The 14,142-nt window shown below is 40.0% G+C and overlaps 2 protein-coding genes across 2 annotated transcripts; both read right to left on the bottom strand.

Moving 5' to 3' along the window:
- Positions 1-535: 535 nt before the first annotated feature.
- LOC139195173 (subtilisin-like protease SBT4.4) lies at positions 536-6,723 on the bottom strand. Its single transcript, XM_070820338.1, has 4 exons — positions 6,503-6,723; positions 1,176-1,400; positions 985-1,096; positions 536-896 (listed from the first exon to the last, which is right to left on the bottom strand). Exons 2-4 carry the CDS (start codon positions 1,220-1,222, stop codon positions 729-731), a joined length of 327 nt encoding a protein of 108 aa, XP_070676439.1. The 5' UTR covers positions 1,223-1,400; positions 6,503-6,723; the 3' UTR covers positions 536-728.
- Positions 6,724-9,510: 2,787 nt separating this feature from the next.
- Positions 9,511-11,462, bottom strand: LOC103423418 (uncharacterized). Its single transcript, XM_029101130.2, has 4 exons — positions 11,009-11,462; positions 10,735-10,913; positions 10,301-10,499; positions 9,511-9,940 (listed from the first exon to the last, which is right to left on the bottom strand). The coding sequence occupies exons 1-4, from the start codon at positions 11,085-11,087 to the stop codon at positions 9,711-9,713; spliced, it is 687 nt and encodes a 228-aa protein (XP_028956963.1). The 5' UTR covers positions 11,088-11,462; the 3' UTR covers positions 9,511-9,710.
- Between the last annotated feature and the right edge of the window lie 2,680 nt (positions 11,463-14,142).

Here is a 14,142-nt window from a genome sequence, read left to right as displayed (position 1 = left end):
AAACAGATGACCAGATGGCAGGCGTGTTCACAAAACCACTTAGTGGACAAGTGTTCAAGCGAGATGTTGCAGGACTAGGAATCAAAAGCAAATTTGGTTTAAGGGAGGCAATGTTGGAAGATTAAACCAAATTTAAGTTACAAAGAAAGAGTCATAAATCAGGAAGATAGAAGTTCTAGAGTTGTGATGTTTGGAATTTTAGAGTTAATCATGATTTCTCTAGATGTTTCAATTATTAAGAAGTTCATAATTAGCTAAATAAATGATGACGTATTGTAAATAAATGATGATGTATTGTAGTGACTATAAAAGCCATGTAGTGTTATGAGTTTGATGTGTGAAAAAAGAAATAAGAAATCAGGAGTCTTTTCAAGTTTTAAAAACCTCTCCCCTCTCCTACGTTTCTCTATCGCTCTTCCTCCTACATATACAAGCCCGGGGTTTACAGCTTGTACTGGATTGATATGTCCGGATCCATAAGCAAATTCACCAGTATAATCGGGTTCCGATACGGCACTGATATGTCCAGATGCAATTTCACCACTAGAAGTTGTAGGTGTTATTCATGGGCCAAGCTACAAGAGAAAAAGAAGCTAAAAAAAAGTAGTAAATAAAAGAATCGAATCTTAGAATATCCAAACTATATAACATACAATTTCAGTAGCTATTATTAAGACAATATCAGAAGTCATCAGAGATGACTTGACAGCTTCAGGAGACCAGTTATATCAGAATGATTTTACGTATGCAGCTGCTGCAGCAGCGTGGGGGCACGATAGAGAGGTTCCAAACAACATATTGTACTTTACACGCCTCTTGTCTTCAGAACTTGGTGTGGGAGAAGAAACAGCAGAATATACAGCAACAATTTCTACCCCCGGGGCAGTTATATCAGGCTGAATTACATTAGGAATGCAAAATGCAATTGTTATTACTGTATGTACAAAATAAGACAGATAGCAGAAAGTGAGACGAAATAAGTACCTTAATAATATTGTTCAAAATATCATTAGGTCCACGCCCAGAGAAGTAAGCAAAAGTAGGTGCAGCGGGATCTTTTACGAATTCACTTTTGAATATATTTGCTTGAGGATCTCTATAAAAAAAAAGGAACGAGAGCAGTTAAGACATGATCATGGGACAATTCCCTTATGAGTACCCAAAATAATTTTCACCTGGTGGAACTCGTGTAGGACCTGACCACTTCATAATCTTCGTTCATCAATATTGTTGCCGGTAATATGGGAGCTCGAAAAAGATCATAATATTTTCCATGGGAATTAAGTAAAACTGAACCAAGTGCACCTGCTCTGCGAGCCTCAATATCTCCAGTTTCGTCATCGCATACCACTATTTTTCCCTTAACATAATCATTGTCCAGGCAACCTTGTTGACAATCTCTGAAATGCAGAAATAAATCAGTACTTCATAGGTTATAGTAATATTCGTATAAGTTTACAGAATTAAGAGAGAGAGAGAGAGATTGGCAAAGATTGTGGTTGTTGACAAATGATTCTCATTAACTTTATCTGCAGATTACAAGGGATATATATATATATATATATATATATATATCCATAAAATATCTAATCCAATGCTGAGTTAGCATCAATACATATAACTGTAACAATCTTAGCTTCAGTTTTCTTAAGTAAATCTAGAGCATATTTGGATTGATTGAGAAACAATCCTTTGGCAGACCTGTGAACTTCAATGCCTAGAAAATAGTGGATATCACCCAAGTCTTTGACTGGAAATAGAGATTGTAGTTTTGAAATAATGGATTGACATACTGGAGTGGAACTTCCATTGATGATAATGTCATCAACATAGACTAATATGAAACTAATGTGAGAATCTTTCTTAATGAAAAGACTAGTATCAGAGGATGAGGATGAGGATGAGAAACCCAAGGAAATAATGGCACTGTATAAGGCTTCATACCAAGCTCTTAGAGCTTGTTTAAGGCCATAGAGAGACCTTTTGAGTTTACAAACGTGTTGAGGTTTAGACTAATCCCCAAAACCAGGAGGTTGAATCGTATATACATCCTCTTTAAGATAACCATGCAGAAAAGCATTACTCACATCCAACTGATGCACAAACCAATCATAAGTCACAGCAATAGACAACAGAATTCTGATGGTAGTTGGTTTAGCTACTAGGCTAAATGTCTCTGAAAAATCAAGGAGCCATCAACTTTGTGTTTGACTTTGAATACCCATTTGCAGCCAACTAGATTGTAACTTGGATGAGAAGTACTAATTCCTAAGTACCAGTGGTTTGGAGAGCTTGAAATGCATCTGCCATTGCTTTCACCTAATTGGGATTCTTAGAAGCTTGTTGATAAGTGGTAGGTGTAGAAGGAATGATGGTGAGTTGGTCAACAGATGATGGAAGAGGGTGCTTAGTGGCTATAAAAACTTTGGGCTTTGTTATGCCAAATTTGGCTGTTGTAATCATGGGATGTTGGTTAACTGGAATAAAAGCAGTAGGTTGGGCTATTGGTGAAGTAAAGGAATTAGTTGGGGTTGCAGTTGCTAGTACTGAGATAGGGGAAGAAATATGTGAAGTGTCAGAGATGGGTGAAGAGGGAGAAATAGAGATAGGATTAGGAATAGGTATAGTGAGTGAAATAGGGTTAGGAAATGTAGTAAGAATAGGAGGAGAAGAATGAAGCAAGGGTGAAAACTGTGATTGTTTGAAAGGAAATGAAGTTTCATCAAACACCACATGCCTCGAAATATAAAGCTTATTGATGATAGGATCTAGACACCTATACCCACTGTGGTTTAAGCTATATCCCAAGAAAACACAAGGCTTACTCTTTGGGGCCAATTTACTGGAAGAATAGGGTTGTAACCATGGATAACATGCACAGCCAAATGTCTTCAAGGTGTGATACTTTGGAGTAGCTTTGAATAACAATTCCTAAGGACTAACAGAAGAAGTCTGAGGGGGCAGCCTATTGATCAAATAAACAGCAGTCTGAAATGCTTCAATCCAGTACTGAGAAGGTAAGCCACTTTGAGATAGCAATGTTCTACCCATTTTAACAACTAAGTTAAGTGCTAATCTAGTGCCTTATGCTCATGATAGTCTGGTGGTCCTTCATTATCCTTAATAATATTTATATTGAGCAAAAAGAAATGGGGAAAAGAATTCACCCAGAGCAATTCTTCATTGAAGCATCATTTCCATATATCAGAGGGATACTTGTAGAATTTAATGTGAACGTGTTAACACAGTTTCCCTGTTTGTGTAAAGACCATTGAAAGTTATGTTACAAGTAAACTACAATCTTTGATTTTTTTTTTCTCCACCGTCCCTCAATTGGTTGCCAGCTTTTCAGCACCTGCAGATTTTGAGAGGAACAATATAGGATCGTCGCTTTCGATGATGAGTTCTGATTCGAATGTGTTTATTTGTGTGATTTTTTTTGGTACCAAATCATCCTGAAATGAATTGATTCTGCAGAAAGAACTCAACTTGATTAACGTTGCCTTTTGAAATTTGTTCATTTATATTATTTGTTGTTGCATTTGGTATCTATTTTAGTGGAGTAAACCATACTGACAATACATTATTCTAAACTACTATAATTACGGACAATGGGCTTTAGGCCGATCCTCTTGGAGAACTAATCACACCCCAATCAGACACAGGTGAACAAGTAGAGTATACTAGTTCGAACTCGAGTAAAACACTGTCCTGCCCAATTGTTCGTTTTTAAAGATGAGAATGCCAAGTCATGACATATGTTCTCTTTCATAGATAGAAAATCATAATATGCCATGTGTACAAAGTTTGTTTAGACTGTTAGAAAGAATATTGTAAATAGCTTTGGCTATATATTACATTTGATGTAATTATCCATTCAATTAATGAGAGAGGAATATTCAGAAATCCTATGTTCTTGGTTTTCTATATGGTTTCATTGCCAACCACCTCACGGCCTTCTTCAATCCTCTGCCGCTCTTCTTCTCTGATCGTCTATTTTCTGTGAAAGTTGATCAATTTCTTCATTGATCTTGTATTTCGATCTTCAATCTCGCCTCATACCTCTTGATCTTCAATGGCATCTCCGTCTGCATCGTCTTCTCCTCTTGAGTCGATACAAATTTCGATTCCCAATTCCTCTTCAAACCCTAATTCGTATACCTCTCTCACGATCCAAAACATTGGTAGCATGTTTCACATGGTCTTTGGTTCAAATAAGGTAATCTCAATCTCTCAGCCTTTTCTGATGCAGATTGGACGGGTTGTACATTTGATCGTAGATCGACCAGTGGCTTTTGTGTGTTTCTTGGATCAAATTTAATAAGCTGGAGTGCTAAGAAGCAGCCTATAGTGGCTCGATCTTCCACTAAGGCTGGATATTCGTCTCTGGCTCACGCTGTAGTTGAGGTTACCTGGATCTGCAAGGTTTTTCGTGATTTCGGCTTTCCTTTATCTCTCAAACCTACAATCTAGTGTGATAGCATCTGACACGCCCCGATCCCGATATTTCCCCGAATACCAAGATAGGCACGTGCTGACCGACACCTGAGGGTGACGAAAGCCATTTATTGAGTGCAATTGCTGAAAATAAAGGATAACTAAGACTTATAAATATAAGAGAATAAAGAATAAGCATTTAAGGAACGTGTTCAGAACATACGACTAATTAGAATACTAAAAGAAATAATATAAAATTGAATGAATAAAAGAATGGGTCCCACACCAAGAGGACTCAAAGATGCCGATGCGGAAGTGCCTTGATGCCGGGATTGTATACCTTGATTCTAAGTCCTGAAGGGGGTGCAAAACAAACATAAGTGGACGAAGTTGATATATATATATAGTAAAATAGTTATCAACGTACTAACCCCCAGGTTTTATGAAAACACATATATAATGTTAAACATAGGTTTTCTGAAACCTAGCATGCCGTATAATGTCTCAAATCATAACTCATATATAATAATCACTAGTGAATTGTCTGATAATCCCCAGGCCCCATGCCGGCTCCCCATCTCTGAGCAGACAGTCAGAGGAAAAAACACTTCAGGCCCCATGCCGGCTCCCCATCCCTGTGCTAAAAAGCTAGAGGAAACACACTTCAGGCCCTATGCCAACACCAAACCGTCGCCCGGGACAGACTAGAATCTATCCCTACATCCCGTAGCGGAAAGGACCACTAGGTAAGTACAAAATCATTAAACATATATATATTGAAAAGCAACTTCATAGTATAAAGTCATCCATCATCTATACTATAAAGAAGTGTTCGAAACATGTTCTAAATATCATATCGTCATCCATCGGATATTCTATAAGAACATGGGTTATAGGAAAAATAGTAATAATTCAAACTAGCCTTAGTAAGCATGTTATCTCAAAGCGTTTCATAAAACGTAATCATTAAATCATGCCTTTCATGTATGCATTTCTACTATTAAAACATGCATTTGTAGAAGGGATCCACTCACAGTACTTAGCCGCCGAAGAGCCACGCAAACTAGTGAACAAGAAAACGTCACCAATAATTGCCCCTAAGCACATAAAGGGTCCAATTAATAAAACTCTTATAACAATTGAATTTGGGAAAACGGACGTCGGAAACAGATTCAGAACGTCGAATTACCCTAAGAAACGTCCCGGTCAAATTTCGTAGAAGTCAATAGAATATTCCAGAGAATATTCCCTGACGGAATATTCTCTGATGGAATATTCTCTAACGAAATATTCCACAAAAGGATTTGAGCCGGCTAGGGTTTAGGGTTGGAAAGGTTAAAGGGTTTAGGCTTAGAGCTTTAGGATTTAGGGTTGGACTTAGGGGTTTTAGATAAGGCCCAAAGGCCTTGGTTTAAATAAATACAATAAAAACAATTAAAAATAAAGGGGTTTGGGTTTAAACGGGCCTAAGCCCTGGGTTTGGCACGGCCCAAAGATCTTGGGTAAAATGGTTGGGTAACCCGGCCCAAAGGCATGGGTTGAGGGTGGTTTTCAGGCCACCCTTTGGCCGGTTTGATGGTTGATTTTCCACGGCTCATAACGTCTTCGTTACTCATCCAAATCAAGTGATCCAAACATGAAAGTTGTAGTACTCGACGCGATGAAGAGATTGATACCCTGCAATCTGGCCAACTGGCCGTGGTTTGGCCGGAAAACGTCTCGAAAAGGGCGGTGCTCGTCGGGAAAACTGGGTTTTGGCCGAAGGTTTAGGGAATTTTCAAAGCTTCGTAACTTCTTCGTTAGTTAACCAAATTGAGTGATTCAAAAGCCAAAATGTAGCTTAAAATGTGGAGAAAAGATTTATACCAAGTGGGGACTGAGGGATGGCCGGATTTGGCCGAAAAACGACCTGAAAGATGGCTAAACGACCACGGTTAATCACCTGAATCTGAGGAAGTCTCCCCGACGTTTTTCTTCGTAGTTTCGACGACCAAAACACATAGATACAGTCAGAAATAAATTATGAGGATAAAAGAGGGAGGTTTAGAGTGTTATTGGAGCTTACCCACGTCGGACGTGATACAAACTCGCCGGAGTTTGTTTAGGGACGAAGATGCACAGTGGCAGTGCCACTGTTGGAGTATCACGCCTTCAGGTCCTGATTTCAACGTCTCCACGTTCAGATGGTACGGGTTGTGGTTGGTGACTGGGTGTGTGTGCGTGTTCGACGGGAAGAGGAGAGAATAGAGAGAGACTCGGGGGGAAAAAAAAGAGGAAAAAGGAAGAGGAGTGAGGGAAGGAAAGAGTGAGACCGAGAGAGAGAAATGAAGGGCTTGGACCCAGGCGACAACAAACAAAGGTGGGCCCTTGGCACACTTATTAAGATCCAAAAACAATTTTAAGAGCAAGATAAACTCAAACTTAGTGAAAATACAATCTAAATTAGGGGTGAGTGTAACAGCATCTCTGCTATATCTCTTGCTTTTAGTCCGGTTTTTCATGCTCGAACCAGGCATGTAGAAATTGATTATCATTACATTAGAGAGTTAGTACTTTATAGTCTTGTTCAAGTTTAGTATGTCTGCACTGAAGATCAAATAGCTGATATTCATACCAAATCATTGTCTAAGAACAGGTTTCTTTTCCTCCAGTCCAAGCGATCACTTGGAACTTCAACTTCTTCCTAGCTCAGCTTGAGGGAGTGTAAAGATGAGGATGCCAAGTCATGACATAAGTTCTGTTTCTTAGATAGCAAATCATAATATGCCATGTTTACAAAGTTTGTTTAGACTGTTAGAAAGAATATTGTAAATAGCTTTGGCTATATATATTACATTTGATGTAATTATCCATTCAATTAATGAGAAAGGAATATTAAGAAATCTTGTGTTCTTGATTTTCTATAGTTTCACTGTCTTGACCAATTGGCCTAAACGACGTTGTCAAATGCGTTTAGACTTTTACCATACTCAGACCGTATTTGCCCCAAAACACCCTCCTTATTCACAATTAGACACGTGGGGATTTTGTGATAAGCTCTCAAAGAGAGAGGGGCGTGAGAGAATTGCGTGGACGTATGATTTTGGCACCAGTAAAAGCTCTCAGTCTTTGTCCAAGTCCTCCAGTCTGTTAAAACCGTTATTTCAACCACATTCATAACCACCACCACCTCCACTCTTCCAACAAGTTCAAGAAACCTTCCCCACTCTCTCGCCCTCTCAAATTTCCAGCCATGTTGATTCTACTCCTCCTAGCCTTCTTGGCAGCAATCACTCCCGCCACCGAAGCCGTCTGCTCAGAGGCCATGCTCACTTCCCTCTCGTCTTCCGGCTTCACACTCTTCGCCCATGCTCTCCATTCCCAAAACCTCACAGCCACCGCCGCCGCCAGAGTCACTTGCTTTGTGCCACCTGACGACTGCTTCTTAGGCCAGGTCCTCAGCCCCACCACGCTTCGCGCTCACGTCTACACCTCCGGGGCCCTGGATTACAAAGCCCTCCTCAAGCTCCCACTCAACACCACCCTCACTGCTCACAACACACAGCTTGCTTTCGGTACCGATGGCAGAAGGGTCTCGTTCAACGACGTTCTTGTCACTGCCCCGAATCTCCACGTTGACGATTCTTGTGTTGTTCATGGCGTTGAAGGGCCGCTGGTGCCAATGCCGCCATTGACAGATGATGTTCCGAGGCCGAGAACCAAGAATGTGGCGTCTCCAGCATTGCCAAAGCACCGAGGCCGGCGTTTTGCGCAGATTGTCCGGTTCATTCGCCGTGTGCACCTCCCGATTTTTGTTGATGGGGATAAAAACACCACCAGCCTCCCTTGAGAGCTTGTGAAGCCTTGACCATGTTTCTTTGTCATAATTTCGATCTCGGTTGTTAATCATTGTGATTTAGGATTCAGAAAATTAGAATGTAACTCAATTTCGTGTTACAGATTCCATCTCTGGTGGAATTTAGATGTTCTGTGTGACTAAAAACCATAAATGAAATGCTTCATTTCGGATTTCCACCATTCCGATTTCTTTCTTTTCTTCGTTTGATGGATTCAGCAGGAATTTTTGCCGTATGGAAATTTTAAAAGATCCTATGCCAAGTTGCCAACCACTTTGAAAGCAAATGGGACTGTTTGGACCCAGAGAAAATTCTTTCTAAGCAAGTGGAAGCTGTGAACTTTTTTTCCTCGGCGCACAAGAAATTGGATAAAGATGCTCTGCCGGCCAATGCCTGAGGCCATCTTTTCTGCTTCTTTTCACACGAAAAGAAGAGATTCGATTCCAGGAAGTTATGGCCATTAGTCGATAGAATTCGAAGAACAAAACGGAATCTTCATCAAAATCCGATATGCTTGTATTCCCTTTGCTTTTTTCTTTTATCAAAAGATAACCTTTCCTACATAGTATAATATGCTGTAGCCTTTCCTGCATCGTCACAACTCCAGAATGCTTAAAGTTCAAGCTTCGTTGGAGCTTTGAATTCGAGTGAGGGTCAAGCTAATGGACAACCACTTCCGGCCATATGATACTACTTACGTTGTTGCCAGCAACGGCGAAAATCTGTCATCAGATGCAACATGGTATCCCTGGCCTTTCGTCAACCCCGTTTCTGCACAGGAGAAATATTTCCCAAGCAGTCCCTGGAATGGGAATGAGCTTGCTGAGGAGGCTTATGAGGACGCAGAGCTGTCATATTACGGCTGTGGAAACTGGCTAAGAGAATACCAACTCTCGTTTGGTGACTGTTGGGGAGATGGCTACAGCATTGCCAATGGAAATCGCAGCAATGAAGATGGAGCCGAGCTGAAGGAGATCCAAGACTCCAGGCAAAGCGAACAACACCATGAAAATTCACCGGAGCATGAAGAGTTCACACAAGGTCATTCTGCTTCTGATCTTTCTAATCCTTGGTATGATCTTTGGTGTGCATGTGGAGGGAAAACAGAGTCTCAGGACTACACTGAGCAAGAAACTACTAGGGTTAGATATGCATACGACGTGCCAGAGACTGGAGTTTGTGAGAGTCTTTTCGGCTACTGGCCTTGCTTGTATCGATAAGATCGAAAGACATGTAGTGAACAATGATTTGCAACTTTATTATGAACTTTGAGATTATGGAACTTTTGTATGTCTCATTTGTGCATCTGACCAACACAAGCATATAACTCGTAATTTCGACTAAAGTAAAGCGCTGCACAGTATATTTCTAAGTTTAACTTTGTTCTCCTTTTCTTTTTACAACAACAAAATTTATGTAAGATAAACCTGTTTATAATCAGATTATATGGTCAAGCCCCATTTCATCTTCAATACCATCCCCGTCTTCAAACAGTTTTAGGAACCGAGCCTGATCTTGCTCTCTCTTCTTCTTTTGCCAGTACTTGTATGCAGCAAAGCCAACGACAATACACACTGCTAAAACGGCTACAATGATTAAAAGTATTAGAACAACATGCATTCCCTTCTCTTTTTCTTCTTTGCCCAGCGCAGTGGTGGAAATGGAAGCTGCAAACACATAGTAAAAAGAATTCAAATTACAGGTTGAACACTAAGTACAAAGCGGCTTGAATTCAAATACAAATGCATGCACGCCAAAAAGATTCCAAATGAAAACCTTGTACATGTTATTACTAATTCATCCAACTACTAGCCCAGTTGTGAAAATTCCAACATTACCAAATGCATTCAACTACAATATCAACCGAAAGTTGCTAGCCATACATTTAACTGATCTCGTTGTGGCCAGAAATGGTATGAATTTAATTCAAACCAGTTTAAGCTCAAAAGCCCTTGTCATCCAAAACCACGAAACTAGGCACGAAGCAAATGGGCTCAAAAGAGTTCATTGCATAGACTCTCACTCACCAGGTGTATCAGGTACACACTTTGGGCACCAAAACGTAACGTTGAATTCCTTGTTCTTGAACCGCACATATTTCCCATCAGAAGCATTGAAGTCAGAAGGACACAATTCCCACTCATCGAATTTGTCATCCGATTTAAGGGTATCCGCCTCATACAATCCACATCGCTTGCACTTCTTACCCGAAAACTCTGTCAGAGGCTGAAAGCACGAAAACCAATTGTAATCCCATTAGACATCTAGCCAAATTTAGCTCAACAACAGCTACTCAGCTAAGAAAAAAGCTTCCGCATACAAACATCCAAATATTCTCTTGAAAGATATCGTCTATGTTAAGTTGTCAAACTGTCAATCAGCGCTTTATTTTACATATTCAATGATCACAGAGCAAATGGAATTACTGAAATGAAATCGAAATTGCGAAAATCTTTCTCACCTGCCAAGACTCTTGGCCGTTGAAATTATACCTGACGTTCTTCTCCTTCACATCTGGAAGATTCGTCTTGTTCTCCTCCTTGCATTCGAAATACACCTTCGGTTTCACCGCCTTTATCAATTCATGCGTGTTGTATATCACGATCGAATCCAGCGTCACGATCGCCGATAATATAAATCCTGCATACACTAAAGCAAATCAATTTCGCACGAAACGGCGTCGCATTCGAATCCTCGACTCCTGTTTGTTTCCCGAGAAAATAACGAAAATTTACCTGGAAAGCAGCTGAGGAAAACGCAGAAGGTGAACAAATTGACGGAAACACTAGAGCTCCGCAGCTCCCTTATCGACATAGCGAGTTTAATCGCGATTAATTTATTTTTAAAATTCAAAATTTTGGACGAAACGATGATCGGAAGAAACGGCGGGGGAGTGCGCGCGACGCAGCTCCTCTCTCCTTTCCTCCCTGAGACCACCGCCGCGAGGGGCAATTTCGTCAAATTAAAAGTGCGGTGGTGGTGGTTGTGGCGGTGGTTTAACGGCGTGTTTGTTCGAATCTTTTGTTTTCGTGAGCTCGAAGTTGAAGAGGGAAGAGAGAAACGAAAAACCAGGGTTTGACGGTGACCTGTTCGCGCTTCGCGCTATGGATACCGTTTCGGATATTACACGGCGTTTAATTCTGGGAGGCTTGGAGCTAGGCTCCCTGGCAAACAGATCGTGTTTATCGTGTTCTTGTTTTCGTGTAACATCTAATATTTTAACGGGTCATATCGCGTTCTACATGTTATCTTAATCGATCTTTTAACACATTCATATTACTTCAAAATATTAAAACACATTTAGGGTGCGTTTGTTGCATCAGACTATCTCGAACTGTATTAGCTTTGGGGACTAAGTTGGATTGGCTTGGCATGGACTAAGCAATACTAGAATTGGAAACGTTTGATGCACTATCGGACTAGCTAAGACTAAATTTTTATTTTTAATTACTAGTTATGATAACTTCTAATTGAACTCATGAACTTCCAAGCTAACAATCATACTTATTTCAGAAAATCCACATCACACTTGTTTCAGATAACTCAGATCTTAAAAATAATCAACATTTTACTATTATTAATATTACACCGGACTAATATTTTACTGTTATTAATATTACCCCCTTTTTTTTTTACTCTCTCTCTTCCATTTCTCACTTTTGTTCTTGCTTTCTGTTCTTCGCACCCCAGAATTCCTCCCAGTTCAAGCCCAGTAAAAATCAAACCTGTATTTTCTCTTCTTTTCCTTTCCTTTCTCTTCTAATCTAACCCATAATCTTTCTTTTCATTTGTTTTCTTTCCTCTTCAAATCCAACCCAGAAAAAAACCCAACCTCAATTCGGAAAACTCAATCCTCTTTCATGGAATTTCCATTTGCAAAACAAACCTCGTTTGTTTGTCAATTTCACCGACCCCAGATGAAAAAGACCCTTCTTCATCGAACTCTCTCTCTCTCTTCCCTCTTCCTCAATTACACCGATCCAGTCCAAAAAACCCAGAACTCTCTGTTTCAGAAAATCCAGAGACGATGCAGTCGGAGATGACGAGGAGTTGGAGATGGAGGATGCGAGGGAGATGGTCTTAGCAGTTCCATGGTATTTGGTGGGTCTCGCTAAGCCCCTTTAGTGAACCCCTTAGTCGAGGCGAGTGAACCTTAATCCCACTAAAACTAGTCCCTGTCAGAAACAAACACCAGACTTCTCTAATCCTTAATCTAGTCTAGTCCAATGAGAGCTAATGAAGTCAAACAAACACAGCCTTGTTGTTTAAGTACTACATCTACACTCGAAATATGAGCCTCCTTAAAAAAACATTCATACACCACTAGTTTATTACAAAATATTAAAAGTGCAAGGATATTTAAAATGAAAGAGCTTTTGTTTTCAAGGTTGTGAAGCCTTTCTCAACAGTTTAAACCATGCTAATGGAACTCAAAGCTTGCATGTTATTCCTTTTACAAAATCCTCAATTTTCATCGATCATCATGAGTAAATTGTAATGGAACTTTGCCTTGATCTATTGCCTTCAAAAGTTATGTTGATGATGTTTTCGGTAAGGTTTTCCACGTCAGAACTCTCTTCAACATAAACTAAGTATAGAAAAACCAAATATTAAAAACCATTCAAATTATGAGAAGTTTACCAAAATAATTATAAAAAGAAATAAAACAGTAGTATTATACCATATAAAAATATAGGGTAAATATCAGTTTACTACTCTCATGTTTTGTGGTTTTCAACATTTAGTACATCAAGTTTTTTTATCCCAATGTCATACCTAAAGTGTAAATTTTGGGACAGTCTCATACATCCGTTAGTCAAACTGTTAAGTCTTCCGTTAACTGATGATGTGGTGCCCACGTGGATAATGACTAAGCGCCATGTGTCAATATGGATCCCACGGGGATATTTAAAAAATTAAAAATTACACACAAAAAAAAAAAAAAAAAACCAAAGTTATTCTTCTCCTTCGAACATCTTCTTCTTCTCTCTCCCTTCTCGAACCCTCTTCTTCTCCTTCAAAAATCACCTTTTCTGCACACCTTCTTGTGCATCCTCTATTGAAACAACCCTGAAATCAACTTCAACAAATTACAAAATCATCCATCACAAAAATCGTAAAGTTTGAATCTTTACTAAATCCCAACTGACCCAACATCTAAAATCAAAGCAAAACCACCCAACCCAGATCCCACGCGCCCTCACCTCCTCCACTTCCAACTTCTACTCCCGCTCATCCACCTTCTTCAACTGTACCACTTCCCCCCCTCCCCCTAGCGCCTTAACGTCGCCACCGTAGCCTTTTCCGTCCACACCGTATGATTCTCATTTGACCACCTGACCTCTTCTAGCCGATCCATCTTCATCTCCCCGTGTAAGTTCCTCCTCCTTCTTCTTCCCCCTCTCTCTCTCTCATCTTCTTCTCTCTCCAACCTTCCAAATTTGTTTCTCCAGCGGCTCCGAGTAAGAGCCAGAAGTCCCTTTCATCGTCATCGTTATCATCGTCCTCCGTAGAATATCCTGCTACCTCCACGATTCCAAGCAGTTGCTCAAGGAGGTTGCGAAGGCCATTTCTGAAGGGAAATCTGAGGCCGTGATGGAGATTTCGCCCGGATGATGATGACTTAACTTTAAAAACCCAATTTTTTTCCCAAAAACTTATCAATCATTTCGGATTTGAAGATTTTCGATTTTGATTAAGGAGAAATTCAATTTTACCTCTCGAAGTTCTGCTAGTTTTCTTGCATTTTCTCGGCTTTCGATTTCATTTCCCTTTGATTTTTAAGGAATGGATTTTCTGGGAATTGAAGCCACACAGAGAGAGAAGATATTAGGCGCCTGAGAAAATCCGAAAAAATAATTGAAACTAG

The sequence above is a fragment of the Malus domestica genome, chromosome 04 (assembly GCF_042453785.1).
Source record: "Malus domestica chromosome 04, GDT2T_hap1".
Lineage (NCBI taxonomy): Eukaryota > Viridiplantae > Streptophyta > Magnoliopsida > Rosales > Rosaceae > Malus > Malus domestica.
This window is presented reverse-complemented; position numbering and strand designations above follow the sequence as displayed.